General features: G+C 52.8%; 1 protein-coding gene across 2 annotated transcripts in view; it reads right to left on the bottom strand.

Annotated features, from left to right (window-relative positions):
- SLC13A3 (solute carrier family 13 member 3) overlaps positions 1 to 23,452 on the bottom strand; it is a 74,720-nt gene extending 51,268 nt beyond the window's left edge. For both annotated transcript variants that reach the window (XM_023251160.2, XM_023251161.2), the window contains exon 1: positions 23,329 to 23,452. In XM_023251160.2, the coding sequence (XP_023106928.1) occupies positions 23,329 to 23,439 (111 nt within the window). In that variant the 5' untranslated portion in view covers positions 23,440 to 23,452. The remainder of the gene's footprint in view (positions 1 to 23,328) is intronic.
- Positions 23,453 to 27,805: the final 4,353 nt, after the last annotated feature.

Raw genomic sequence — 27,805 nt, 5'->3', positions numbered from 1 at the left:
GAGTCGGGTGACTTGCCCAGGGTTGCCGAGGTAGAGACAGAACTCGAACCCAGGCGATCCGGCTCCAGAGCATGCGCCTCTGTGCCACTCCGCACAATCCACGGTTACCCCTGTTCCATTCCCGCATCCTTCGACTCTCTGGCATCCCTGGAGCCTCTCCCAGTCCTCGAGCCCACTGGCCTGGTCTCGCCATGTGTGGCCCGCCATTGCTTCTTGCCTCCGCCCCACTTCTCGTAAAGAGCACGCTCCTAATAACCACCCTGTCCCCTGCCAACGCCCCATCCCCGGAGCCTCACCCTTCCATTATGGCTTCTCTCCTCCAGAGCAGAGGCTAACTGGAGGCTACCGCACTCCCTCTTTGCATGATGGCAACACCAGCACCACATCGAGACTGATCATACACCTTCACGTACCGGGAACTTACTACGCGTTAGACCCCGTCCCAACTGCTATCTCAATTGACTTGCGCTTGTCAGAACGACCTTGTGAAGTCGGTCCCATGATGATCTCCGCTTTACAGATAAGGAAACTGAGGCACAGAGTGATGAGAGTGACCGCCAGGGCAGCCTGCTGGACAAGAACCAGGCGTGCTGGCTCCCGGGCCTCTGCTCAGCCTGAAGCTACGGCAGGAGGGGGAGGCGGGAGAAGCTAAGCAGGCTGTTCCCAAACGTCCAGCCAGTGCCAGGACAGGTAACAATGAATATATATATATATATTTTTTAGCATAAGCATCGCCCATGTCATATGTGGGGCACACTTATACTAAAAATAATTATTCATTGTTTACCTGAAATTTTGCAACTCTATTTCGTCTGGCAACCCTAGCTGGACCCATACTCCAAAGAGGCGAGAAGGGTAAAGGCCAAGTGTTTCTGGAGGACCAGAAGTGGGTCCCGAGGAGAGAAGTTCACCAGAACTTAAGCCCCTGCCTAGGAGGTCTGCTTTCAGGTGCTCTAGGGCCCCCCAAAGAGCTCATATGCAGCAGACCCATGGAAATCCAAGCACGGGAGGGGAGCAGCCTATCAGAGAAGAGCATCTCCCCGAAGGGGAGTGTTCTGGCAGATGCTGGGGGGCGTACCCTCTCACCTCCACCCCCTGTGATGCGCACAAGAGAACGTGTCAGAGAATGTGCCAGGCCCCGGGCCCAGAAGGCACAGCCAGCTGGGCAGAGAAGCCCGTCGGGCGCTGACCTGCCTCTCTGCCTGCCCCCATGCCTTCTCTCACAGTGCCTGTCAGAAACCTAGAAACTCCAGAAAAAAGGAGAGGACCACCCCTAAAGGAGAGCCCTCTTACCGGGCTCCGGGCCTGTGGAGCTCCCAGGTGGGGGGCCAGAAAAGGCTTCACTTCCGATCAAGCTCATTGTTTCAAATGTCACCTGGAACTGCCCGTTCTGATCTCGGAATTGAGACCGTGCTTGTGTATTAAAGTAACCGGAGGACTTTAGTTACTTCTCAACAGTGATGGGAGAAGTCACGAGGTCTGCAGGAGTTTTCATCCCAGTGACCACAGAAGAACATCCCCTGCTGAATACATTTTAGAGCAACAGCAGGAGAGAAAAACAAAACAAAACAAAACACGGCTTTTCAAAAATCAGCTTTATGAGCTATAACTTACATACCATCAAACGCATGCGTTGGTTTCTTTTTTTTTTAAGTGTTTTAGTTTATTTTCTGAGAGAGAAAGAAAGAGCAAGCAGGAAGGGGCAGAGAGAGAGGGAGAGAGAGGGAATCCCAAGCAGGCACCACACTGTCCACGCAGAGCCCAAGGAGGGGCTCGAACTCACCAACGGTGAGATCATGACATGAGCCAAAATCAAGAGTCGAACGCTGGACCGACTGAGCCACCCAGGCGCCCCAAATGCATCCGCTGTTAAGTGTACAATGCGAGGTTTAACAGATGTACTCACCCGTATCACATCCCCTTCGAGATACAAAACGCTTCCATCACCCCCAGAAGGTTCCTTCTTGCCCCCTTCAGGTCAATCCTTACGCCCCTTCCCAAAACGCTGCTGTGATTTCCCCAGCTATAGATGGGTTTTGCGTGCTCTTGGGACTTAAACGGAATCAGACAGGATGAGCTTGTATGCTTTTTGCTCCATACAATGCCCATGAGGCTCCTCTCCGTGGCTGTGTATGTCAGCGGTCTATTCTTTGTGACTGCTGAGTAGTATTCCATCCCGTGCACACACCACCCTCTATCTGTACGTCTTCCTGCCGCCGGACATTTGCATTGTTTCCAGATTGGGGCAACTACGAGTAAAGCTTCTGTGAACATTCAAATACATCTGCTTCGGGGGTGCCATCTTATAGGTCCTTTGGTGAAGTGTACAATTACCGCGTATTGTATAGTGGAGGGGGGGGGCGGTTTCTGGTAAATTCTGGCTGTAAGGGTTGCCTTTCAAAGGCTCCGAGTCCCAGGCCTGTATTCTCCCTCTCCCTCTCCTCCCCTCCCCTGTTCTCCCTCTGTTTCTTTCTCTCTCCTCCCTCTACTCGCTCCCTCTTTCTCTCCCCCCCCCCAACCCCGGGTGCTCTCGCCAAGATGTCAACAATAGTCCTTGGCGGAGGAACACTCCAGATACGGCACAGGTCAGCTGGGGAGGTGACCCGAGGCAAATGGCGGGAATTGGGAAGTTGATCCTTGGCCAGCATGGGGCTTTGCCAGTAAGTGGGTCAAGAGCGTGTTTCATTACCTTGCTGGTTAGTTAGGGATTGGAGCAGGGCCGAGGTGACCCCAAATTGCTTGCCTGCCCCAGCTCAGCTTCCTGTGGGCAACTGGATTCACAATCGCCAGCTGGATGCCAGACATCTTGCGGGGAATTAATAAGTACTACTGGCCCTCACCCCCCATCCCTGCCAGGCCTTGAGGACGGAACCGACTTCCAGAGAGCAAAAATCGCGCAGGAGGCGTGCAGGCAAGGCCTGGAGAGGGGGGTGCCTACGCACACACTAAGTGGTGGGCTCTCAGAGACCAAGCAGGCCGAGCCAGTTCCTGCCTCCAGGTCTTTGCACCCGCTGCCCCCTCTGCTGGGTCCCCTCAACCCTGACCACGGGTGCAGCTGGCTCCTGCTTGTTATTTGGCCCTCCTCTCAAAGGTCACCTCCTCCGGGAGTCCCACTCTGACCAGGCTATCGATTATGGTCTGATTTCCATGTTGTCTGGCCTTGCTCTCGTCAAGCGCTTCACAATTAACTCGAGTATTTCTCGTTTGCTGGCTTCCTGTTCTCTCTTCCCCCAACCAGACCCTAAGCTCCAAACAAACAGGACTCTTGCCTTTATCTGTTCACGTCTATCTCCAGGGCCTCAATGGATATCTGTTCAATGAATGAAGAAACGATCCAAGTCAGGGATCCAAACTCAAGGGCGGGCGACAAGTGAGTGAGTGGAGTGGGCTGGCGTGAGAAACATCACATCGTTTCCTCAAGTCTGACAGTGCTGTGGGTACGGAAAACCATCCCTTTGGAAGGGGAGTGGAAAAGCCCAAGCTTGGTGACAAATGAGAGCTGGCGCTGGGCTTCAGCGTCTCGAGGGCAGCAGGGAGGAGTTGGGGACGGCGACACACGGGAAGTACAGGCCTGTCCAAGAACACCGACTGCTGCCCGGTTCATGAGAACATGAGCCCCACGATGCCAGATCTCTTGCTCTTTCAAAAGAAGCTTGAAACTGTGCTTTTATGTGGAAGCTCAGAGTTTTAAAAGATTTACTTAGTAAGAGCAAAGCGTAGGCAAACAAAAACAAAAACAAAAACAAAAAGCCCAAATCGGCAAACGGTAGCAAGCCCATGGTCACCGGTTTATGATCTCTAGTTTAAATGGTTTTCATTGGTGTAAAATCCCAGAAAAGGGCTTACACGGACCCAAATCCGAATCTAATGTCAAGTTGTTTACAGAGCACTAGGGATCCTAGGATGCTATATTTAAAATCTCCACTCCCTTTTAAAATTCCTATTTTACAGCTATAGAAACGGAGGTCTGGTGAGGAACAGTGATCTCTTGAGGACCAGGCAGAATTCAAAAGCAGATCTCATCACACCCGGGCCTGGTTGCCATTTAAACAGTGGACCAGGGAGGGGTGCCTGGGTGGCTCAGTCGGTTAAGCGTCCGACTTCAGCTCAGGTCATGATCTCGCACTCCGTGAGTTCGAGCCCCACGTCAGGCTCTCTGCCTACAGCTCAGAGCCTGGAACCTGCTTCAGATTCTGTGTCTCCCTCTCTCTGCCCCTCTCCTGTTCGTGCTTTGTCTCGCTCTCAAAAAATAAGATTAAATAAATAATGGACCAGGGAGTAGGGTCTGGGTGGATCCATGATTTTACTCCAGCCCACAGCACATCTGTCCCACCTCTGCGTCTGGGTCCTCTTTTCCATGAACTCAGACCAGCCACTTGGCTGCACGGACGCTCCTTCTGCTGGTCTGCAAATGGAGACTTCCCTTGATCCCTCAAGGGCAGATTCGGGTCGAAGCACAGAGTCACGCGATCCCAAGGTCTCATTCCTTTGAAATTTAACTTCTGGCTGGGGCAGGTGTCTGGTCCTACACAGACTCCCTTTCTGGGTCATCTCTGAGTCAGCACCTGGCCTCCTCGCCACTTCGTTCAGGACAGGTCGGTCATCTTGCTGAGGTGGCCCACGGTCGAGGGAGTCATGGCCTCAGGTGAAATATCTCTCAGCTGCCTGGCCCGTCCCCTCTGCCATTAGAAGCTGGCGCAACTCAGCGGAAGCCTCCAGGGGTGGGGATGCCCTTGAAGGAGGCTGCGGCCCAATAAGACAGGTGCTAGAAGCTCTGGCTGGTCCCGGTTATCACGGTTGACTCACGGGCCAGGCTTTGGGCGAACTTGATGTGGATGGGGTTGGGGGATGCTGAACGGAAAGTGGCCAGCCGTTTTCTTAGAAGGGAAAAGAATGCCAACGAGATCTCCAGGGCCGGGCTGGCCAAATACAGAGCTTCAGGCCACACGCTGCTCTGCAAGTTTGAATTCGTTGAAAAGGAAGGAAATTTAGAATTCCAGTGTCTCAGTCACGTGAGCCACGTTTCAGGGGCTCAGCTCACTACTTGAGACTAGGGTCTACCATTCCGGATGGGACAGCTAGAAATGCCCATCATCACTGAAAGTTGTGTTGGAGGGAGCTGCTCATGGGCTCGAGGGCCAGGAAGCCCGGGTGTGGTGGTTCCACTACGGAACTCTGAAGGCAAGCCACTGACTGCTCTGAGCCCAGGTTCCTGCACCTGCCGACTGATGATAATAGTAATGACCCGGGGATGTTACATCAGAGAGGATCCCATCAGAAGAGATGTGTGCAAAGGCATCTGGAATATGCAACCGTCGGGCAGGCTGTTTTAGGAGTGAGATTATGAATGAATACATGTCTATTTCTTCATTATTCTCCCTACTTTCCAAATTTCAACTACACATATGGTTTGTCTTTTTTTTTTTTTTTTAAAGTTTATTGATCTTTGAGAGAGAGGGACAGAGCATGAGTGAGGGAGGGGCCGGGAGAGAGGGAGACACAGAATCCAAAGCAGGCTCCAGCCTCTGAGCTGTCCACACAGAGCCCGATGTGGGGTTCGAACCCACAGACCTCCAGATCATGACCTGAGCCAATGTCAGACTCTTAACCGGCTGAGCTACCCAAGTGACCCTGGTTTTTTCTTAAAGAAGACAATCTCTGAATACACACAAGCACTAGATCTGTAACATACTAGGGGTGTGCTCCTTTCTCTGAAGATTACTAGATATTTCATTGTTCTAGTGCAGAAATTTGAGGCCAGCCTGATTTCTTCCTCATAGCTCACCAGAATTTTTTCCCTGGATAGCCAGAAGATTTTTTTGTTTAACCCTCTAGTCCCTTAATGTTACCATGACATACACATCTCAGTGTTGATGAGTCTCTATACGTTATTTTTTTCCGGGAGACAGAAAATCTTCATATGTTTTCCTTTAGTTTCGGAGCAGTTTTCTGCTATTAGAGATTCTAATACTGACGGTCCCCAACGTACGATGGTTTGACTTAATGATTTTTCTAGGTTAGGAGGGTGCAAAAAACACCACACGTTCGGTAGAAAGCGTACTTTGAGTTCTTAAGTTTGATCTTTTCCCGCCAGCACGGGCCATATATGTTGCCCGGCTCTCTCGTGACGCTGCGCAGCGGCCGTGACCCCAACTCCCGGTCGGCCACCGCGATCCCGAGGGTCAACAACCCACACGCTCGCGACCACCGCGCGTCCATACGACTGTTCTGCCCTCCATGTTCACTAAAGTATTCAATAAATCCCCTGAGATATTCAACACTTTATCGTCAAGTGGGCTTCGTGTCCAATGACTTCGCCCAAGTGGAGGCTGATGTAAGTGTTCTGAGCGCAGCCGGGCTAAGCAGTGCCGTTCAGTAGGTTAAGTGCAGGAAACGCATTTTCGACTCGCGATACGTTCAACTTACAAGGGGCTCATCGGGGTGTAAGTGGAGGGAGTTGTGTTGTTTTCTGCTTCCTTTGTCTGTTTCCTTATTTCGCCTTGAGCCACACCAGTTAGGCGAAGTCAGATTTCCTTTGGATTCCATACGGATTTTTCCTCATCCTTTCTTTTCTGCCTCATTTTGTTCAGTCTTCCACCTGGACGTCCCGTCCCCGGTTATATTTTGAATCTTTTTCCGCCTTTCGGTTTCTAGTATGGCTTTTAGAGTAGAACGGCTTGATTTTGTTCTCTCCCACCCACTTCCGGAACAGGGCTTTTTTTTTTTTTTTTCCCCCCCCCACGCCCTTTTCCTTTTCACGGTCTCCTCTTTGACCCTTTGATTTCCTGATCTTGAGATTTATTTTAGGAAGGCCATCATTTCTTTATGTTTCATATTTCACAGAGGAGCGTCTGTTCAGTAGTTTCTCCTACTTGGTACCACGGCCGCTTCGGCATTTATTGTTTCCTTTTTTTACGATGTCCTCTGTCTTTTTATTTTTCATGCTGGTTCCTCCACATCAACACAGAATGAGGGGCATTCTTCTTTTCAGACGAGTTCTTTGTGAAAGGCAGGCGTGGGGAGAGGGGAGGGTCGGGGGGTGGGGGGCGGGGAGCCGAGGCAGCAGGTGTCTAGGCATTTTTCTGCGAATTTTCTCGGAACCCTGTCTCACCAGCACTGCCCGGGAGTGGGTCTCTACTCTAGGCAGTGAGCTCACTGTGGGGACTAAGCGTGAAGTCCCAAGAATGTCCCAGTTCTTTGGGGTCTCCTTGGGCTTTATGCCTCTTTGATGGAGAAAACGAGACCCATTACAACCATACAGCCGGTCGTCATCCATCCGTTGTCTTCTTCCTGCCCCCTTAAAGCATCCTCCTTCCTGCCGAGGGTCTTCGAGCCTCCTCATCCAGTTCATCTGTGTTGTCACATGTGTCTCGGGGACTCAGCCTTCCCTGCTGCGCATGCCCCAGGCTTCGCCAGCGTCCAGAAGGGCTCAGGGAGTCGAAAACTGCTTGGGGGAGAGTCTGCCCTCTGCCCAGGAACCGCGAAGGCTCGCCTCGCTCTTGGTGTCCCGCAGTGTGGTCCAAACCCCACTGCCATCATCAGCCCATCTTTGCCCCCGGGGCAGCGTTGGGGATGTTTGCTGCCCTTTGTTGCTGTGCAGACCGCTTCAGAAAGGTGAATGGAATAGAAAAGGCTGGATCCCACCAACTTAAACCAGAAGTGCCTCCCACCTAGCAATCTTGTTACCAGAAACTACGGTCTTGCCTTTTGTTTATCTGCATTTTCTAATCCTTTTACATAACAGAAGTATAGCACGGGCGTTGGGATTGGGCAAGCCTGCATTAGAAATGCAATCCGTCCACACTCTGGCTGTGTGATCTGGTTATTTAACTGGCCTCTGCCTCAGTTGCCTTATCTGCTGTAAGCACATAATAATAGTACCCACCTCAGGGAGTGATTTATTTTATGAAATAGAAGAAGCAGTTACCCAGCGATAGTCATGTGAGAATATTCAATAAATATGAGCTGTTATGTTTTATTTATTAGTAGTAACCAGAGAGTAATGGTACTATAGTCTTAATAATACAGGTTTAATTTCTTGAAGCTAGGCTTCAAAAATGCTGTTCGTCATTCTTAAAATAAATCTTAAAGTATGAGAGCCAGCATGAACCTGAGATCATTGCATAAAATGTTTTTTAATGTTTATTTTTGAGAGAGAGAGGGAGACACAGAGCACGAGTTGGGGAGGGGCAGAGGGAGAGGGAGACACAGAATCCGGAGCAGGCTCCAGGCTCCAGGCTCCGAGCTGTCGGCACAGAGCCCGAGGCAGGGCTTGAACTCATGAACCGCGACATCATGACCTGAGCCGAGGTTGGACGCCTCACCGACTGAGCCACCCAGGCGCGCCCGATGCTGCTAAACACCTTACGATGCACAGGACGGCCCCACAAGGAAGAATTATTTGTTCCCGGTGCTGTCACCGTCACTAGTGTGAAGGCTGAGAAACCGTGGTCTACCCTAAGCCTTGGTATGATGGCTGCCCAGAGAAGGAAAGTGGCTTGCCTGAGGTCACACAGCAAGTGAGAGGTGAGGAACTTGTACCTTGTTTCATTGAAAGACTATTGTGCCTTGAGCTTTGCCAGGCAGAGGAGTCGGGAGCAGGACTGGATGAGGGAGAGACCAGCTTAAACTTTGCTCTGTGGGTGACTCATCTGGCTTACGCCCCTCCTGGCCCCGGGTGGGAGCCACGAACGGTGGGGTTGGTCACCAGAGTCCCTGACCCTGACCTAGTCATGCCAATCCAACCCAGCCATTTCTTACGGGAAGCCTTATAATCCCCCACACACACACCCCCCACCAAAGAAATCCCAGCCTCTCGGATTTAGCCAGCCCGTTACTACAGGGATTAAAGTCTGCGGACAAAATATGCAGAGATGAGTGGGGCAGAAAGAAGAAAATGCCGCGTCAGGCGGTTAATTTTTGAGCTGGGGAGTGATTTCCAGGCAGACACGAGGCCACTTTTGCCCCGGCGCCCCCAGGGTTGCCCCTTCTCACTCAGCAAACGGTCTGTTCGCTGAGGGCAGGGTCAGGCGCTGGCCAGAAACTGTGTCTGTGGCCATCATTCCTCCTGCGCCCCATCTCCCTGCTGGGTCGCTGCAGGCATTTTTGTCAGGGTGCTGAGCCATGGCCAGGCTCTCAGCGGGCACTGGCTGGGGGCTCCATGCCAGGCAGAGAGCTGGTCGGCCAGCCCTTCAGGGCGCAGGACTGGGGCCAGCTGCCCACGGTGGTGCCCTCCCGCTGCCCAGAAAACGCCCCTTCCCCAGGAGTGCGCAGGGCCGACTGGGGGAAGCCTCGAACTCTAGCAAGGCAGAAACCATGCCTTAAGCCTCCCGGCATATCCTCTCATGACCCCAGCTCAGGGCCCGTGCCGTGACCGGAACCTCTGGAGCCATCGCTGCTGGTGTGAGAGACCTCGAGCAGGCCGCTTCCCCATCGGAGCCTCAGTTTGCTCACGGGTGACATAGGAGCGACGGCGTCCCCATCGCCAGGACGGTCCAGCACGCGGAGGAAGGCCAGCCCCCGAGAGGCAGGAGCTGATGAGATCAGTAGAACAAGACCTGGACGGGGAGCTAGGACCCGGGGGCTGAAATCTGGGCCTGATCCCCCCAAAAGCAGAGGCCCCTATGAGTCACGCTGTTGGCATCCCGAGCCGGGGTGCCTGGGTTCGAATCCTGCCTGTATGCTTCCTGGAGTACGTGACTTGACTCTATGCCTCCGTCTCCTCATCCGCAACACAGGGATGATGGTGACAATAAGGATTTCGACTCATAGTTCTTGTCTCAAGGGTAAACTAAGTTAACGTCGGTGAAGGGCTGGGAGCGATGGATGGCAGAGTTAGCACCTCACAAAACATCCCCCGTTACTGACGAGCTCTGTGTCTTGCCCCCTTTGCTTTTCTTTTATTCTCTTGCCCTTCGAAATGCGCGATTTCACCCCAATGATCTCCAAGGATAAAGGTGGTGATTCTAAGCGGGACACAGATATGGACCCCAAAGGGAAGGGAGTTTGGAGCAGACACACGACAGGCCCAGGGAAAAGGCCCGGCCTGGCAAGACGAGAGAGAGCCTGAGAGAGGCCAAGAGGCATCTAGGCATGAGGCCTCCATTTGAAAAGAGGGGTGGGGAATGAAGCCAGCTGCGGCTCAGGGGCACAGGCCACCGGGAGCCACGTGGTCCTGGGAGTAAACCCTCGTCCAGCACTCAACACGCTGCAAGCCTTGGACCGACACGTGTCCCTCCCGAACCTCTGGGTCCTTGTTCGTAAATGAGGAGGCATATTACGCCGTTCTGAGAGAGCCGGGAGGGCGATCAAAGGGAACGTGGCCATGGCCCTTCTCCGAAAGGCCTGCAACGCTCTGGGCATGTCCCCTCTCTCCCCTCAGCCCCCAGTCTCTCAAGGGACTGTCCCTCGTTGCCTCAGAGCAATACCACCGCTACTCGACATGGCCACGTGCACCGAACGCTGTTCCACGCCAGGCGGGTTCCCATGGACTCCTGGTTTTTAGCCCTACCCCCAGCTCCGTGAGGCAGCCACAGCCACAACTGCTGTCCCCCTCTACCATGGCTCAGAGAGCTTGAGCGACCTGCCCAAGGCCATACTGCCTCAATGGGAGCGGGAGAGGAGACTAACTCGGCTACCGTTTCCGGAGGCCTTGCCCCGGCCAGCCACGAAGCATGCCTCCGACACTCACTAATTCAGCTGCCTGACACAAGACCCTGTTTAGAAACGAGAAAACAGGCCCAGACAGGTTCCGTGACTCTTTCCTCCACGTGGATTTCTAGCCAGGGGTGAAGTGCGACTCCCGCCACATGGTCTGAGCCCAGAGCCCTCGACCAGGCTCACCACCGAGAACGACAGTGACGGTAACAGCCAGCACTGGGCGACCAACTCTGTGCGGGGCCGAGCTCCTTAGACTTACTGCGACTTTGGTTCCACACGCAGTCTGGAAGGTTCTATTAAAGAAAACGAAAGGATCCTCAACAGAAAGGCTTTCTACAAGCCCGTTCGCGCCCTCTCTGCGTCTGTTCAGTCTTGAGGATAAGCAGTGTGGACCTTGAGGGTGAGTTCCGTGTGCCCATTTTCCGGAGGAGACCGGGGCGCGGAAGGTTAAGTCAGAAACTAGCCCAGGGCTACCCAGAGGGAAATCGTGGAGGCAGCCGGGAAGTCTGGTCTCTAATTTGCAACCAGGGCTCCCGCCTACCCTCTCCTGGGCCTGAAAACACCCAGGAAAGCAGGACCCACCCGTGTCCATCCAGGCCCTAGACGCAAGGGGGAGAAGAGGAAGAAGCGATAGGAAGTGACCCGCCTCGGGAGACCTGTGAGGCTGCAGCCACCTCACCCTCCTACCCTCCCTTTGAACTGGACTGGGTCAGACCCCTGGACTCATTAGCAGATGTTCTAACAAGTTCCAGCTCTTGGAGCCACTCATTAAAAGTGCTCCTGGGGTAGCTCACACAACACAGCTGCCCAAGCTTCACTAACCATTCATGAGCCAGACAGACAGGTGGGGAGGGTGGGAGCCCCACGGGACCCACGAGGCCCCAGGGGCCTGACTCGGCCCAAGAAGGACAGAACACGCTGTTCCGAGAGAAGAGGGCAACGCCCACTCTGTGACCTTGGGTGGCTCTTTTTACCTCTCTGGGCCTGTCTCCCTAGCCGTCCAGAGGGCCCTTCGGTTCCCACCATGGGGCAGGGGTGCACCTAAGCTTCTTCGTTTCACCCTGCTCTCCTCAGATCCCCTTCCGCATCTTTGGGGGCCGGTACGAACAGAAGCCCTTTCTCCGGCTGAAGCGACCTCCCACCTGAAGGCACTGGCACGTTTGCTGGATCTGACTCTAAATCCCAACTCGGCCCTTGAGCTTAGTTTCTCCGTGACTGGGGGGCCAGGGGTCTGTCTCCCGGGAAGGGCTGTCTCGAGGACCCAAGAAGATCGTTTGATGTTTCCTTCACACCTGCCGTGCTCTGCCTCAGTGCCTTTGCACCTGCCGTTTCCTTGCTCCTCCCTTACACGTGCCCAGCTTTGCTCAAGTGTCATTTCCTTCAGGTAGTCGTTCAAATGTCCCTTCTCAACGAAACCTTCCTGGCTCTAAAACTGCATTGTCCACTTCCCACTCCCCTTCCCCGATTTTATTTCTCCGGGGTACTTCTTCTTATCTGGCATATCCTAGATCTTACCTATTTACCTGTTGTGGGTGTTTTCAATGTCTCCCCGTCTAGAACGTCAGTTCCACAAGTATAAAGACTTACGACTATTTGGTTCACTGCCACGTTCCTCTGGAATGGCAACCAGCATGCAGTAGGTGCTCAATTAATAGTGTTTGACTGAATGTATTAATCACTTGTGGACAGGGCCTGGCACACAGGAAACTAGAAATACCCGTTTTTATTCCATATTTGTTGTGGACACATTTATTAAGCACCTACTGTGTGCCGGGTGTGGGAAGGTGCATTGGTGAACAAGACAGGGTCCCTGGTATTTCAGGGCACTTTACTGCATACAAAGCTCTTGGCCCTGGATCCTCACCATGGCCCCATGAGGTAGGCAGGCCCATGAGACAGATCAGGACACCGAGGCGGGCGAGTGCTCCCCCCACTCCCAGAGCAAGTTCTTGGCCATGCTGGCATCCATCCCGGGTCAGCTGAGGCCACGTATTCCCTGCAAGCACTACTTTGCCTCACTTCCTTCAGGCACTGGGGGTCTGTCCTGCTCCTCACATTCTCAGCTCTGTTTCCCCTCATCCCACCCCCACTCTGGTCCAGCTGGCCCTGCTCCAGACATCCTGGGGGCCGGTGCGGTGCACGAGGGGGGAAGCTGGCCCCTGCCGCTGAGGCCCGACCTGTGGAGTTTCCAAGCCCCTTTTGACAATGACCCTCCACTGCCCACAATCCCTCACTTCTCAGGCCTCTGGGGCTCCAGGTTTCAGGCCAAGAATAAGAAAAAGACGTTTTTCTCTGATAAGCACTAGCTCACTTAATATTCTCGGCAGCCCCTGGGAGAGGAACTTATTCCATCTTATGAGGAAGGGAACAGAGCTCAGAAGACGCAAGAACCCACACAGTGAGGAAAGGGAAGAGGCCAAGAGGATTCAGGAGCAAGGCTCACTTCCCGTAAAGCACTTCCAGACCTCCGGATTCGTGGGCTCCTTTGTAAATGCGAACGCTATTAAGAATACACAGCTAGCAAACAGGAACGTAGCACCTCCTATGTTCTAGGCACAGCCGAAAGTTCCTAAGGTGTATGAGCCAATCTTCACAGCACCCCCATGAGGTGGGTCCTAGCAGTGTCCTCATTTTATGGAAGACGAACTGAGGCACAGAGAGGCTAAGTCACTTGTCCGAGGTCACACAGCCAGGAAGGGGTAGAGCAAGAGGAGTCCAGGAAGTCTGGTTCCAGGGCTCGTATTCTCATGACTCTGCCCTCGCCACCTCAGAAAGGGATTCTGGGGGCGGGCACCCCAGCCCAGTGATCGTGGGTGGACCCATTTTCCAGAGGATGAAAGCCGAGGTCCGGAGGAGGCCCAGGCCCCACCGAAGAAAAAGGTCAGGAGCGGGAAAGGGAGCCAGGCCTCCCGGGTTGACGGTCGGTTGAGCGGGGGTGAGAAGGTGCTCTCAGAACGGGACTCAGTCCCCGGGGTCCCCGGGGTCCCCTACAAGAGGCGGGAGCCGGCCCGTGGGCAGGGTGCCACACCAGGCGTCTGCCGTGTCCTCCGGGTCCCCACATTTCACGTCCCGGTCCCGGGTGTGGGCGCCCCTCACACACACACACACACACACACCCCCAGCAAACCGTCTACACGTCTGTGTTTGGGGCTGGAGCAGGGAGGGGCAGGATTTGTCTTCCTTCCCCCCCCCCCCCTTCTCCTCCAGGCCCCTGGCCAGCGGGGAAAGTAAGGTGCAAGCAGCCTGAGAAAGCTCGGGGACAATTGAGGCTGTGGGTGGCAGTGAACAAGGGCTTCCCTTGTTTCTCCCAGCCAAGGCAAAGGTGGCTGTCCCCCGCCCGCCGAGAGTCCCGAGGGCAGAGGGGACAACGGGTCAGCTCCGTCCGCCCGGAACTGGTCTGTGAGCTGGGCTGGGTGGCCGGGGTTTCGTCTCGCCTGGAACGCCCTCCATTTCCAAACCCTCTCGGCCCCGTGAGGCCGTCGCGGCCTTGGCACTTGACCGTGCCTGCCTCGCAGGCTGGCGGGGGGTGGGGATCAGAATAAAGAAACACACTGAAGGCAGGGTTCTCAAGCGCCGCACCACCGACGTCTGGGGCCCGAGGACTTAGTCGTGGGGCGTCCTGGGCACGGGGGGATGTTTCGCTGCACCCCTGGCCTCCACCCGCTAGATGCCAGCGGCAACTCCAGCACAGCTGTGACAACCACTGATGTCCCCAGACTTCGCCAGCTGTCTCCTGGGGAGCAAAATGCTTGAGAATCCCTGATTTAAAGCGTGCCCCAGAGCCTAGAACGTAGTAGGCGATCTGTCCCTGAAGTCAGCCAACGTCTGTCGAAACCTTCACAAACATCATCATCATCATACCTGCGTATAGAGAAAACGGAGGCACAGAGAGGCCAAGCGACCGGCCTAAGGCTACACAGCCTATGAAAAAGCCAGGATTTGAACCCGAGCGGCGAAAGCCAAGCTCCTACATGTCATGCTTGACCCCCTGTGTTCGTTCCTGTCTTCAGAGAGCTCCCCGAGAGACTTCTGAACTACTTGGGTCAGGGTGACAGGTGTCTCTTGGGAAGCTTTTCCTGATGTCCCCAACAAGTCTAGCACAGCAGTCCCTTCCTTACCCCTTGCCTCCACTGAACCACGAAGGAGTGTGGGCTTTCAGCCAGGTAGACCCAGGCTCAAATGCCACTCCCGGCTCATTCAGTGACTGTGAGGTGTTGGCAAGTGGCTTCGCTTTTCAGCCTCGACCTGCCCACTTATAAAATGGGTCCATTACCCCTGTGTCACACATCGTGCCTAAGAGCACCGACTCTGGAGCTAGAGTGCCAGGGTTTGGGTCCCAGCTCTGCCACCCCCAAGCCTTGGGAGCTCGGGCAAGTGACTAAACCGTTCTGTGCCTCAGTTTCCTCGTCTGTAAATGTGGACGATAACAGCACCTGCCCCGCAGAGCTGTAGGAAGCGTAAATGTGCTAGCTAGCAGATCTTGAGTGCTTTGAGCCGTGCTGGAGAGCCTCTTGGGGAACAGAAAAGGGGTCATGAATTAGGCCTGTGGGGCAGGACATCGACAAACTTGAATTCGTTTCCTACAGCCTCCCAGGGACCAGCACATTCCCGTAGGAGCGCTTAATACCATTGAAATCAAACCCCACTTCCTGGCCCACCCTGGTCTGTGCCCCTGCCCCAGGCCCTTTTCCAACCTCTTTATCGACTGGGGATCACCGGTCGGTCCTGTGTGTCGTGCTTCCCCCCACCCGACAACACAGGCTCCTTCCCCTTCGTTGCCCCTCGCCTGTAAATTTCAGGGACAGGCAGCAGAGCCAAGAGCCTGGTACCCCTATTATGCAGATAACGGTAACAGCCAGGCTCCTTTATTGAGCACCTACTATGCATCAGACACCTTCAAGTCTTCCCGGCAGGTTGGTGTCATTGTGCCCACTTTGCAGGTGAGGAGATTGAGGCTCAGGGAAGGGAAGGGACTGGCCAGGAGGTGCTCTGAACTGTGGCCTTGTGCGTCTCTTTCCTGATGCGTCCTAGCCGGAGAGGGTGACTCGGGAGCGCGTGCGTGACTTGGCTTAGGCCCGGCCGGGTCTGGCCTTGCTAAGGTGCTGACTTTGTGTCTTCAGGGTCTGGGGGGTGTCAGAACATCCTGCTCATCAGTCCAGAGGGCACTGTCCTGTTGAGTCTGGTCAGGGGACGATCTGGCTCCCTGCTGCATCACCAGGAATTGCATCGGCCTGTTTACACACCTGGCTGGAGCTCCGGGAAAGTGGAAAGTTGGCCGGGCCTCAGAGGAGCGGTTCCGAGGCCCAGGGGACTCTGTGGGCAATGGGTCAGACCCTCCGGGAGAGCGTGTAAGGGCACAGATGAGGGTTCTGGGGCCACCGGGCTGGGAGAGGCCGCGAAAGCCCCTCCAGGCCCTCTCCAGGCCTCAGTCTTCCCAAATGAAAAAAAAAAAAAAAAAAAAAAAAAAAAAGGAGATCTGGGAATACTGGTTCCAGCTCCAGTCTTCCACAAATGGGCAGCAGTCTGTGGTTTTTCAAAGTGCCTGTTTTCCAGGGCACCTGGGTGGCTCAGTCAGTTAAGCATCTGACTTTGGCTCAGGTCATGATCTCATGGCTCACGGGTTCGAGCCCGGTGTGGGGCTCTGTGCCGACAGCTCAGAGCCTGGAGCCTGCTTCAGATTCTGTATCTCCCTCTCTCTCTCTGTCCCACCCCTGCTTGTGGTTTCTCTCTCTCTCAAATATAAACATTTGAAAAAATTTTTTTAATTAAAAAAAAAGTGCATGTTTTCTGAAATCAGAGATACCTAGGTTCAAATCCAAATTCATTCATTCACTTGTTAACTGAGTACCTACTATATGTCAGATGCTGTCCTAGGCACTGGGGATGCTGTAGGGAACAGGCCATTCCCTTACACAATCTAGCTGGGGAGGCAGACAGGGAACATATAATGACCATTTCAGATTGGGATGAATTCCATGAAAGAAATAAAACAGGAGGCTGGTTTAGAGAGTGTTTGGGGGGTAAGGAGGACAAGCGTTCTTGAGAAGGAGTAATCAAGGAAGACTCCTCAGAAGAGATGCTATTAGAGCTAAGACCTGAATGACCAGAAGGATCCAGAAGGATCAGGAAGATCAGGGGCAAGGGCATACCAGGCAGAGAAGACAGCAAATGCAAAGGTCCTGAGGCAGGAACACGCTCGGTAGGTTTGAAGAACCCAAAGAAGGCCTATGAGGCTGGATTACAGTGAGGGGAGAGTGTGGGAGATTGAAACAAGCATGTTTTCTAGTCTCTGAATTTGATGCTCTGACATCTTGGGACCTTGTTAAGTTCAGCCCCTACCAGGGCTAGCTAATTCCTAGAGATAGTAAACAATGAGTGTGAAGGATTTTTTTGTTTCCTGTGTTAGATAGGGAGGTCAGGGAAGACCTCAGGGAGGTTCGTCTTTGAGCAGAGGTGAATGAAGTGAGAAAGGAAGCCTTGCAGATAGCTGAGGAAAGACCAATTCAGACAGAGGGTCTTTGCAAGTGCAAAGGCCCTGGGGTGAGAGCAATTTTGAGGTATTTAAGAAAGAGCAAGGTCAATGTGGGAGCAGAGGGAGCGAGGGGACCAGAGCTCCTAGTTAAATGCTCAATAAATATGAGCTGTACTTATTCTTTAAAAAAAAATTTTTTTAACGTTTATTTATTTTTGAGACAGAGAGAGACACAGCATGAATGGGGGAGGGGCAGAGAGAGAGGGAGACACAGAATCGGAAGCAGGCTCCAGGCTCCGAGCCATCAGCCCAGAGCCCGACGCGGGCTCGAACTCGTGGACCACGAGATCGTGACCTGAGCTGAAGTCGGACATCCAACCGACTGAGCCACCCAGGCGCCCCGAGCTGTTCTTATTCTTTGTTGAGGGCCCACATGATCTAAGCAGAAGTAAGGGAGCCTGACCTCTCATTTCCCTCACCCTGTATCTAGAAGGTTGGCTCAGAGACAGAAGGAAATAGTGTCAGATGAAACATGATGGCTGGATCAATGGACAAAGAGAGGGGGAGGAAGTTCACCCCACCCTGTTACTCACTCACTCTGGGCCTCAGTTCCCTCTTTGCAAGTTCTGAAACATCGTGACAGTAGCAGCAATAACAGCTGACATTTACTTAAACATTTTTTTTTAATGTTTATTTAGTTTTTGAGAGAGAGAGAGACAGTGCGAGCAGGGGAGGGGCAGAGAGAGAGGGAGGCACAGAATCTGAAGCAGGCTCCAGGCTCCGAGCTGTCGGCACAGAGCCCGACGTGGGGCTCAAACCCACAGACTGTGAGATCGTGGCCTGAGCTGAAGGTGGACGCTTAACCCGCTGAGCCACCCAGGCGCCCCAACAGCTGACATGTACTGAGTGCCTACTACCAGCCAGCACTTGGCGAAGTGCCTCAAGCATATGAACTCATTCCAGTATGATTAGACCCAATCTCCGTATGAGTAGACTGAGGCTTAGGACTGACCATTTCAACGCAGCTCATTCCGCCAAACACACAAGTGGCTCCCCTTTTCCCCTCCCCCAATTAGCCTCAAAGATCCCTCCAGGAAAAAACCGTGTAAAGGACAGAACGCAAAAGAAACAAAATTTATGTGTGTCTGAGATGCAGTTTTTGCACATGAACTTATTCGTCATCACGAAATCCTGGGAGGAAAGGACTATGAGCAAATCCATCCATCAGGTGGGGAACCATTTCAGCGGGACGAAGACACTCTTCGGATACTTTCCTCCCTCTCGCTCCTTCCAAAACAGAGTCTCAGTTTGATACTGACTTGTCTTTACCACCTCCCTTGACCGCTTGCCTCCCTATGCGACAAAGAGAGGGCGGGTCTCAGGCCCTCAGCTTCGAGCGGGCAGGAGGATACAGCCAGAATTCACCAACACTGCAGAGGTATTTATTGCTACTTTTCTTCTATTAGTCACTTGTGATCCTGGTTTTCCCATACATGGTCTTGGCATTAAATTTCCTTTTTAAGTCACTGTATATAAGTTTTTTGAAAAGGAGGGGAGGGGGAGTAAGGCAGTAGTAATGTGAGAAAGAAGGGGGTGGTGACAGGAGTATAGTAATACTGAGCGGGGTAAAGGGGATCTGGCAAAAATGTTGTGGGTGGCATTTGGATGATGGAAGCTAAATCAGACCTTAGTCCATTTGGGGGGTTCCCTGTCCAAGCCCTCTGGGTTCAATGAGAGGATACAAATTAAAAGCAGCAGGGCAGTATCTGGCCAGAGAACTTTCTCGACCCACAGGGCGGGGTCTGTGGGGTTTTCTGGGAAGCCCCTGTTAAGGGAAGAGTCAGGGTGTCTAAGAACCCCGGCCATCCTATCTTCCAAGACCCAGGACCAAGAGAAGTGACCAAAATAATGTTCAGTAGCTGTGCGACCTCAGGAACATTACCTAACTTCTCTGTGCTTTGTTCTCCTCATCTGTACTAATGGGGATCATCATTACTCCCTCTTCTTAAGGCGATGGAAAGAGTAAATACACGAAAATTTGAAAGGCGTGTAAGTCAGCAAAGGATAAGTGGGGAAACACTTTGACAGTGATTAGAAACCACACTACGTGTGGTGCCCCACGGGACAATTTCTGTATGTTCTCTTAATTAAGTCTTGTAAAGCCCTTGGGAAGGGTGTGAGTCCTCACTTCACAAATGAGGGAACCAAGGCTCAGAGACGCAAAGCGTCCAGTCTCAGAGTTTCAGGTCTTCTCGGCGGTTAGGCTGGTGCTCTGTCCATCATTTGACTTCTCTGGGTCTCCGTTTCTCCAGCTAAAGCACGGGAGAGGCGAGACACGCCTTGAGCACTGAGTTTAAAAGTAGGAAGTAAGGGCACACGCACAGTATATGATTTCACCGGGCCCAAATAATAACCAGGGAGGACGGTGGTCTTGTGGCCACACTGTCAGTGAAGACAATGAAGCCCAGAGAAGTAAAATGACTTGCCCAGGGTCACAGAGCAAGCAGGTGGAATGGGAATCCAGTTCTGACTCCCAAGACTCCAAACCGGGAATGAGATGACCATTTTTCCTCATCACCCACCTAAATGCCACCCACAAGAATTAGGAAAATGCCAAAGGGCCTCTGACCGTTGCCTAAAAAATTCCACCATCTCAAAAAAAAAAAAAATTCCACCATCTCAGAACAAGTCTGCTGCTAGCCAGACTTGATACCTTTGTGCAAATTAGGATGGGGCAGGGCAGGGGCGGGGGGGGGGAGCTCTTCCTCAGGCAGATCTAGCACTGCACTAGGATACATCGCTTGGCAGGTAAAGTGCAGGGTGGTTCAATCTCACTGCCAACCCGAGGCCCCTTGCGCAGTGCACAGCCTGTGCAACGACACAGCTTGTAGCAGTCCTGCCTAGGATATCCCCAGACTCCTCCTCTTCAAAGCGTCCTTAGAAAGAGTGACCTGTGAGTACCCACTACAAGAGCTCATCCTGGCCACCTGGTCAATCTGGCTACATTTGCTTTCGGTGGGGGTAAGGTAGGAAAGGGGGCAAGACTTCCCTGCAAACACATGGGGCTAGCACTCCCTTGCCAGCTGCCTTAACAACCTCATCTATCCCCACTGGCCGCCCAAGGCCAGTCCCTAAGCTTCCCTCTCCCAGAATGGCCACTCTTGGAAGATTTTGGGGTGGTCCCTCCAGCAGCATCCTGACCTCCTAAGTCTCCAGCCCTGTTGTAGCAAGAGCCAGGATCTCCAGCGGAACTGGAAATTGCAACCACTGCATTCCAGAAGGGCATCCCACTCCTTTCATCCCTGCTGACAGCATTCCGTTCCAAGCCAGGAGGACATAATGTAAGAATTGTTCCCCCCCTCCCATCCGCTCTTCAGATTAACCCTGACCTCCCCGCAGACCGGCTCACCAGCCGCCGGGGGGGACAGGTGCCTGAGGGCCAACCCTGTGGACCACACAGACTCCCAGAACATCAGAGGAGTGGTGGCTGGGAGCCATCATCAGGACCCAATGAGGGGGAGATGGCCAATGCCCAAGCATCTCCATCGTTTTTCCTGATCCGATACCTGCAAAGTTTGGGGGGAACCCATGTGTACAATATAACCTGCACTGCTGCTGGTTCCAGAATTTCCATGGGACGGAGGCTCAGAAGTGGCAATGTGATGTTGGGAGTGGGAGCCGACACCAAGGACACTTGCCTCGAAGCTACATTTGCACAGCAAACAGAAAGTTTTTGTTAGCCGCCCCCTGCCCAGGCTTTGTTTGGGGAGGTTAGCACAGGGTTGAAACTGGTTAAGGTTACTACAGAAATTGTCTGGAAGCTGTGTTTGCCTAGCACACCCACTCTTTGCTTTAAATGTCTGCCCCAGATCAATAAAAACGGCAATGTTCTCTGTTCAATGTTCTCATTGCACAGCAGGTTGAGAAACATGTCAGTTACTAGCCAAGAATAAAATAATGATAAGTAAGTAAGTAAGTATATCATTATCAGGGGTGAGGCTTTGAGTATGGGATACAGATCTTTGAGGGAGGCTAAGACGCACCCCCCCCCAAAGAGCCAGACCTGCCTCCAGGGAGGCCCTCATTTATCAGCCACTTAAAGAGGCAGTGACATCTCAGGCCACACAAAGCGTCCCCACCAGGATCTGCAGGGAACACGAAAGACTCTTATTCAATCACAACTGAAGAAAGACTATAAGGTGCAATGCGGAGAAGTGCAAACCCTGCATTCTGGCTCTGTACAGGCTGTGTGACCTCGGGCAGGTCACCTAACCTTGCTGAGGTCCATTTCCTCAGCTGGCCAGTAGGGAGGCTAACAGTAACTGTCTCCCTGGGTGCGTGCACATTATATAGGACGATGCCTGAGAAGCTCTTTGCACGGCGCTTGGCACATACTGAGCGTTAAGCACTCAACACAACACCTTACTTATCGGGCCTACCACCCCTGCAGAAGGTTACAGTCTCTCTGCACCTGTGCACGTTAGGATTCCCATGGAAGTGGCTTCACCGCGAAACTTATGGAGCTTAAGTTTCTGAGCCCCTCCCCAGCCCTATACTGAATTTTCTCTTTGTAAATCTGTGTGCTTTTTCTTAAAAGGCACTTCTCAAATACTGTATGCTTCAGGCCCCATAACCCTTGGATCCGTCCCTGAGTTCATGGATGTTGCTAGACGGCAGAGCAGACAGAAGCCTGCAGAACCCCCTCCTGAGGAGAAAGACCCTGGGTGTTTCTGTCTTTTCTTCCCTGGGACTCCACCTGGGACATCACAGACCCCATCCGTCCTTCCCCTAATGATGCCCCATAGAGTGAGGCAACTTCCTCCCTCAACCTTGCACATCAATTCTCAGAAGCCAGCACCACGAGGGCCCCATTTTACAGACAAGGAAAGTGAGACCCAAAGAAGAAAGGGGGTTGGACTAAGATCCTGAGGTCAGCGCCTGGCCGGGAACGGGACGGTTTTTGAAAGTGACGTAATCCTTATTCGGGCATTTGTTGTCTTTCTCTCTTCTATGTCAAAAAAGTCGAAGAGTTTAGGTAATTCCACACTAAAGACCATGTTTGTACATTAGCTCTGGGTCTCTCTGGCACCAGCTGGTATCACCTCCTCACTCCCTGTGCCCAATGAGGACCCCTTCCTCCAGGCAGCCCTCTCCGAATACCTCTCCCAGCTCCCCTGGTCTCTGCTGGCGGGTGCTGGGTAATGCACCTCTAAATGACACCCTCTCTCTGATTTTATTTTTTATGAAATTTTGTCTCACGTTGAGACATAGTGAAGCAACTTCCTGGAGGTAGGAGCCTTGTCCTATGCCCTCCCGTGACGCCCCAGAAGGGCTGGGTACCAGTGAGGGGCGCAATAGGGACCTGTGACACCCATCTTCGCCCAGCCCCCACTGGTGTTGACTTTCATCGTGACATTCCTGACCTCAATCTGCAGCCTTTGGTCGAGGGATTGCTTTCTTTGAGAGCGGAGAAACCGCTCGAGTGCTGGCTTCTGACAAGCCAGGGAATGGATCCCTGTTCAGCTGCTAGCCATGTGACCCTGACCAAGTCACTTCCTCTCTCTGAGCCTCACTTTTCTTCTCCAGAAAAGGAGATAAATAATCCTCACCCCCTGAGGGGCACTGAAAGGATGACATAAAACGACGCGCTTTAAGGCAAAGCTTAGCGCCGCGCCCGGCTCCAGGGGCTTCTTCCAATCTCGGCCTGCTCGCCGCAGGTAAGGGGCCTGGCATCAGACCAGCCAGTGGGGCAGCGGGCACTTCCTGTGGGCCAGGCTCAGTTCGAAGAGAGGTACATAGATTGCCCTATTTAATATCTGCCCCAACGCCCTCGCTGCCTCCACTGTTACATCTGGGCAAACCGAAGTCCAGCGTAGCTAAGTGACTCGCCCCAGGCCCTTCAGCTTGGCCTTCGTGAACAGTTCATTGGGATCATCTAGGGAAGCGTTCAACCCGGCGCCCCGCGCGCCGAGCCCAGCAAAGAGAACCCGCTCCGGCAGACGGGGGAACCATCCCGAAGGCTGGGCCGGACTCCGGCTCCAAGGCGCGGCCGGGAAAGGGCCGGAGGGGGCAGGGCCCAGGGGGAGAGGGTCGAGGGGTGGGGGTGGGGGGTTCTGGCGAAATCGGTCGGGTCTGGGACCTCGGGGGCGGGCCGGCGGGCGCGCGGGACGGGGGGCGCCCGGCGGACGAGGCGTTACCTTGGGCGGGAGGGCGAAGACCACCGGCAGCAGCGCGAGCGGCGCCAAGAGCAGCACCAGCAGCCGCCGCGCGCTCCACACCTTCTTGGCCACGGTCGCCAGCGCCGCCATATCCGCGCGATCGCCGGGCGGACCGAGCCAGCCCGGGACTGCCCGCGCCCCGCTGCCCTGCTCCGGCTTAAAGCCCGGGGGAGGGCTCGGGGAGGGGACTGCGCTCGGGGGCCCGCCTTCTCCTGCCCCTGCAGGGTGGTGCCTGCGCCCCTGGGCCTGGGGGCGAGAGGCCCGGCAAAGTTAAGGGAAGTCAGGCCCAGGAACTGGGAACCAGACTCCGGCCCTCCGGGCAGCGTGGCCTCGGGTCTAACCCGCGGCCACGGCCACACCTTTTCCACGCTTTTTACCGCCCCCGTGAAACGGTTGGTAATGACCAGGTGAGGAGGAAAGCACTTGTCAGCGTCCCCCTGGGTTTGAATCCGGGCTCTGCACAGTCCAGCCGCGTGGCCACGAGCAACGGCCTTGGAGCCTCGGTTTACTCGTCCAGAAAGTGGGGGCGATGATGATCGCGGCCTCTACCAGACAGGAGGTCTGTCGGGAAGGTTGAGGGAGATGGCCCGCTGACGCCTAGCACGACGCCTGGCACAGAGCAAGCGCTGAGCGGGGGTCACCGCTGTTGACTTAGTTTCTACTTGCTCCCAGGGTGGGTGAGCCGTCTGGAGATCGGAGCCTGGAGGAAGGAGTCGTTTTCTTCATCCTGGATAAATGCACGGGGCGCACAACTGCTGGGTGAGACGCTAGTTGCCTCCTTGGCTTTTAAAGAAAACTGCGAAAGTGTTTCCCAGAGTGTTCGCATCATTTTACATTTCCACTGGCAATGAATCCGTGATCCAGTTTTTTCCACATCTGTGCCAGCATTTGGTGTTGTCCCTACTTTTTTGTTTTAGCCCTTCTGATAGAGGTGTAGACACATCGCCTTGCGGTCTTAGAGGTTTGAGAGTGATTTATACACGCCGGACACGATAGGCGGTGTGCAAACACTTCCTCCCAGGCTATCGCTTGTCTTTCCATCCTTTCAACAAAACCAGCAAACACGGAAAGGGGGTGCCAGGACAGGAGGCTCCTTACTAACCGGGGAGCACACAAGTCCCAGCCCCCTCCTCCACTTCCTCTGACACCACCCTGGGAAGGAAGCTGGCACACAGGGTCGTAGCCCGGTGAGGATCGAAGTCCGGGCTCCTCACTCAGCCTGTGCTGGGGGGAGCGAGCTCCCATGTTTTCCCCATGGTGTTCAGCTGGAGTAGAGAAGGTTCTGTCTAAAAGTGGTCTCTCTTGGCTGAACTTTTCCTGGTCCTTTGGCTACAGAGCGCTCGCTTTCGTCAGGGCTCTTTGGCAGCCCCTGCTGACATTTACAGGTTGCCTGCGGCTTCCAAGCCTGAGATACAGTAGGCAGAAAGAAAACCCATCACCAGGTTGTTCCTTGGGTCCCAAGTCCCCGCCTTCACCTCTCCACTCTCTGAAGTATTCTTGGGTACAGGGTTCCCAATCGTCCTCCGCAGGAAGAGTAGAGAAAACTAGGTCTGCTCCACCTTCCCCGGGGGAAGCCCCTCTGTTCTTATTATTTCCTTCTTTCTACTTACTTTGGGCTTATTTGTCTCTGTTTTTTTTTTTTCTAGCTTCTTAAGCTAGAAATCATTGGTTTTACACCTTTCTCCTTTCCTAAGATGAGCATTTGAAATATAAATTTAACATAATCCGGGAAAAATATCTTCAAAACTATATCTGACAAAGAACTCGTATCTCTATTCTAAAATCTATTACGACTCAATAATACGAAGTTACACACCCCGATTTCAAAATAGGCAAAATATTTCAAGACACTTCACCAAAAAAAAAAAAAAAAAAAAAAAGAAGACCTACAGATGACCATCAGGCACATACAAAGATGCTCAACATTACAAGCCATCAGGGAAATACAAATTGAAATCTCAGGGTGATACGAACCCACTGGGCTAGCAAAGTTAAACAGAGGCCAACGTGAAGTGTTGGCCAGACTCTAGGGCAACTGGAAGCCTCACAGATGGCTACTGGAAATGATCACTTAGCCAACCACTTTGGAAAACGATACATCAGTATTTATAAACACCCATCTAGCTTACCATTTGGCAATCCCGATCAGCACGGTGTGTACTCAAGCGAAATGAAAAATTCCTTCCGGAAGAAGGAAAAGCCGAGTGCAATGGCTCCAAGGCAGGAACAAACCGGGTGGCTTAGAATGATCCAGAACCTGGGATGCAGAGGTGTGATCAGAAGGACAGCCAGCAGCTAGACAACCCAGGATCTTGAAAGCCTGGGTGAGGACGGTGTACCTGCGCTATGATAAGGCAACCACTGTAGGGATTTAAGCAGAGTGGCATATTCTGTTCTCATTTGAAAAATAACAACCTAATAGTGGGGCGCCTGGGTGGCTCAGTTGGTTAAACATCCGACTTCGGCTCAGGTCATGATCTCACGGTTTATGGGTTTGAGCCCCGCGTCGGGCTCTGTGCTGACAGCTCAGAGCCTGGAGCCTGCTTCGGATTCTGTGTCCCCCCCTTCTCTCTGCCCCTCCCTCACTTGTGCTCTGTCTCTCTCTGTCTCTCAAAAATAAATAAATGTTTAAAAATTTTTTTTAAAAATAACAATAGCGTATAATTCCCCCATCTAAAGTGTTCAGGTGAATGGTTTTTAGTATACTCACACAGGCAATCGTGACTACAATCAGTTGTAGAGAACTTCATCACCCCAAAAAGAAACCCCATATGCATTAATGATCACCCCAATTCCTACCCCCCAACCTCCCAAATGGTAGGTAGACACTCATCTTTCTGTCTGTACAGAGTTGCCTGTTCTGGACATTTCACATAAAGGGAATCATACAACATATGGTCTTTTGTGTTTGCCTTCTTTTACTTAGCATGACAGATCAGTGCTTTGCTCCTTTTAACGGGGCAAATAATATTCCATTGTGTGAATAAAGCACATTTTATTTGTCTAGTCATCAGTTGATGGGCATTTGAGTTGTTTCCATTTTTGGCTATTGTGAATAATGCTTCTGCGAACATTCCTGTACAAAGTTTTGTAAGGACGTGTTTCCAGTTCTCTTGGGTCTACACCTAGGAGTAGAATTGGTGAGCCATTTGTTAACTCTGTATGTAACCTTTTGAAGAGTTGCCAGACCATTTTCCCAAGTGTCCACGCCATTTTAGAGCTCTCCTGAAGAGCGGAGGAGGGTTCTAAATTCTCCACCTCTTTGCCAACACTTATTATTAACCGAGTTGTCTTTCTTTGCCAACACTTATTATTAACCGAGTTTTTTTTTTTTTTTTTTTTTTTTTACGATGGCCATTCCAATGAGCATCCTTTTCACTGAAAATTTAAAAGCTTTGGGGCACGTGGGTGGCTCAGTCAGCTGAGCATCCAACTCTTGATATCAGGTCATGACCCCAGGGTCGTGGGATCGAGGCCTGTGTCGGGCTCCTTGCAGAGCATGGAGCCTGCTTAAGATTCTCTCTCTCTCTCCTGCTGCCCCTCCCCCCATTCGTGCTCCCTCCCTAAAAATAAATAAAAATAAAAATAAAATTTAAACGCTTTTCATTCAAAGATGGCGATATGGACCAGAAAGAGGGGCAGTGCCCGCTTCCTAGGTGGGTCACGTCGCCATGCTGCCTGTAAGCCCGTAGGGCAAGTTGTTTCCCAATGGGCCCTTGGCAGGCTGTGATGAAACTTTCTCCCATGTCCTTTCAGATCGGGCACCTAACCTTGAGCAGCTCCATAACCGGCTTCATCAAAGGTTCCAACCAGGTTAGTGTCAGACAATCTCGGATAAAGGGTGAGGCCCCTGAGGGAGCACTTTGGACATTCAAAGCCCCGGGGGTGGGAGGACAGTTTTCCAAACGGGAAAAACTATTCCTGGGGACTTAGTCCAGCTGATGTCATAGAAACTGTGGTCACTCCCCAAAGCCTGAAGGAGGCAGTTGGGACCAGGGTATGTTGCTCCCAGGGCCCCTGGACTGGCTCCCTTGTTCTGGAAGGAGCTAAGAGATTAAGAGGACAGTAAGTACTTAGTATCAGGGCAGAGGTTTCCCTGTTATTCCAGTGGCTCAAATGGAATAATAATAGTAATAATAATAATAATAATAATAATAATAATGGCAATATACTGCACTCACTATGTGCCAGGCACTGTTTTCAGCACTTTACATGTTTTAACTCATTTAATCTGTAGGATAATGTGTACGCATTCCCTGCGTCTGTCGCCCCGCATTACACACAGCGACGTTCAAATTCCAGCCGTACCGCTTGGCTTCTTATGCAACCCTAGACAAGAGCTTTAACTCCTGTGGGCCTGTGTCCTTGTCTGGAATGGAAACACGAAGGGGGCGTAGCTCACAAGGATGTGGGAAGAATTAATAAGCAAGGCCGTGGTGCAGAGTGCCTGCACATA

The sequence above is a fragment of the Felis catus genome, chromosome A3 (genome assembly GCF_018350175.1).
Source record: "Felis catus isolate Fca126 chromosome A3, F.catus_Fca126_mat1.0, whole genome shotgun sequence".
Classification (NCBI taxonomy): Eukaryota; Metazoa; Chordata; class Mammalia; order Carnivora; family Felidae; genus Felis; species Felis catus.
This window is presented reverse-complemented; position numbering and strand designations above follow the sequence as displayed.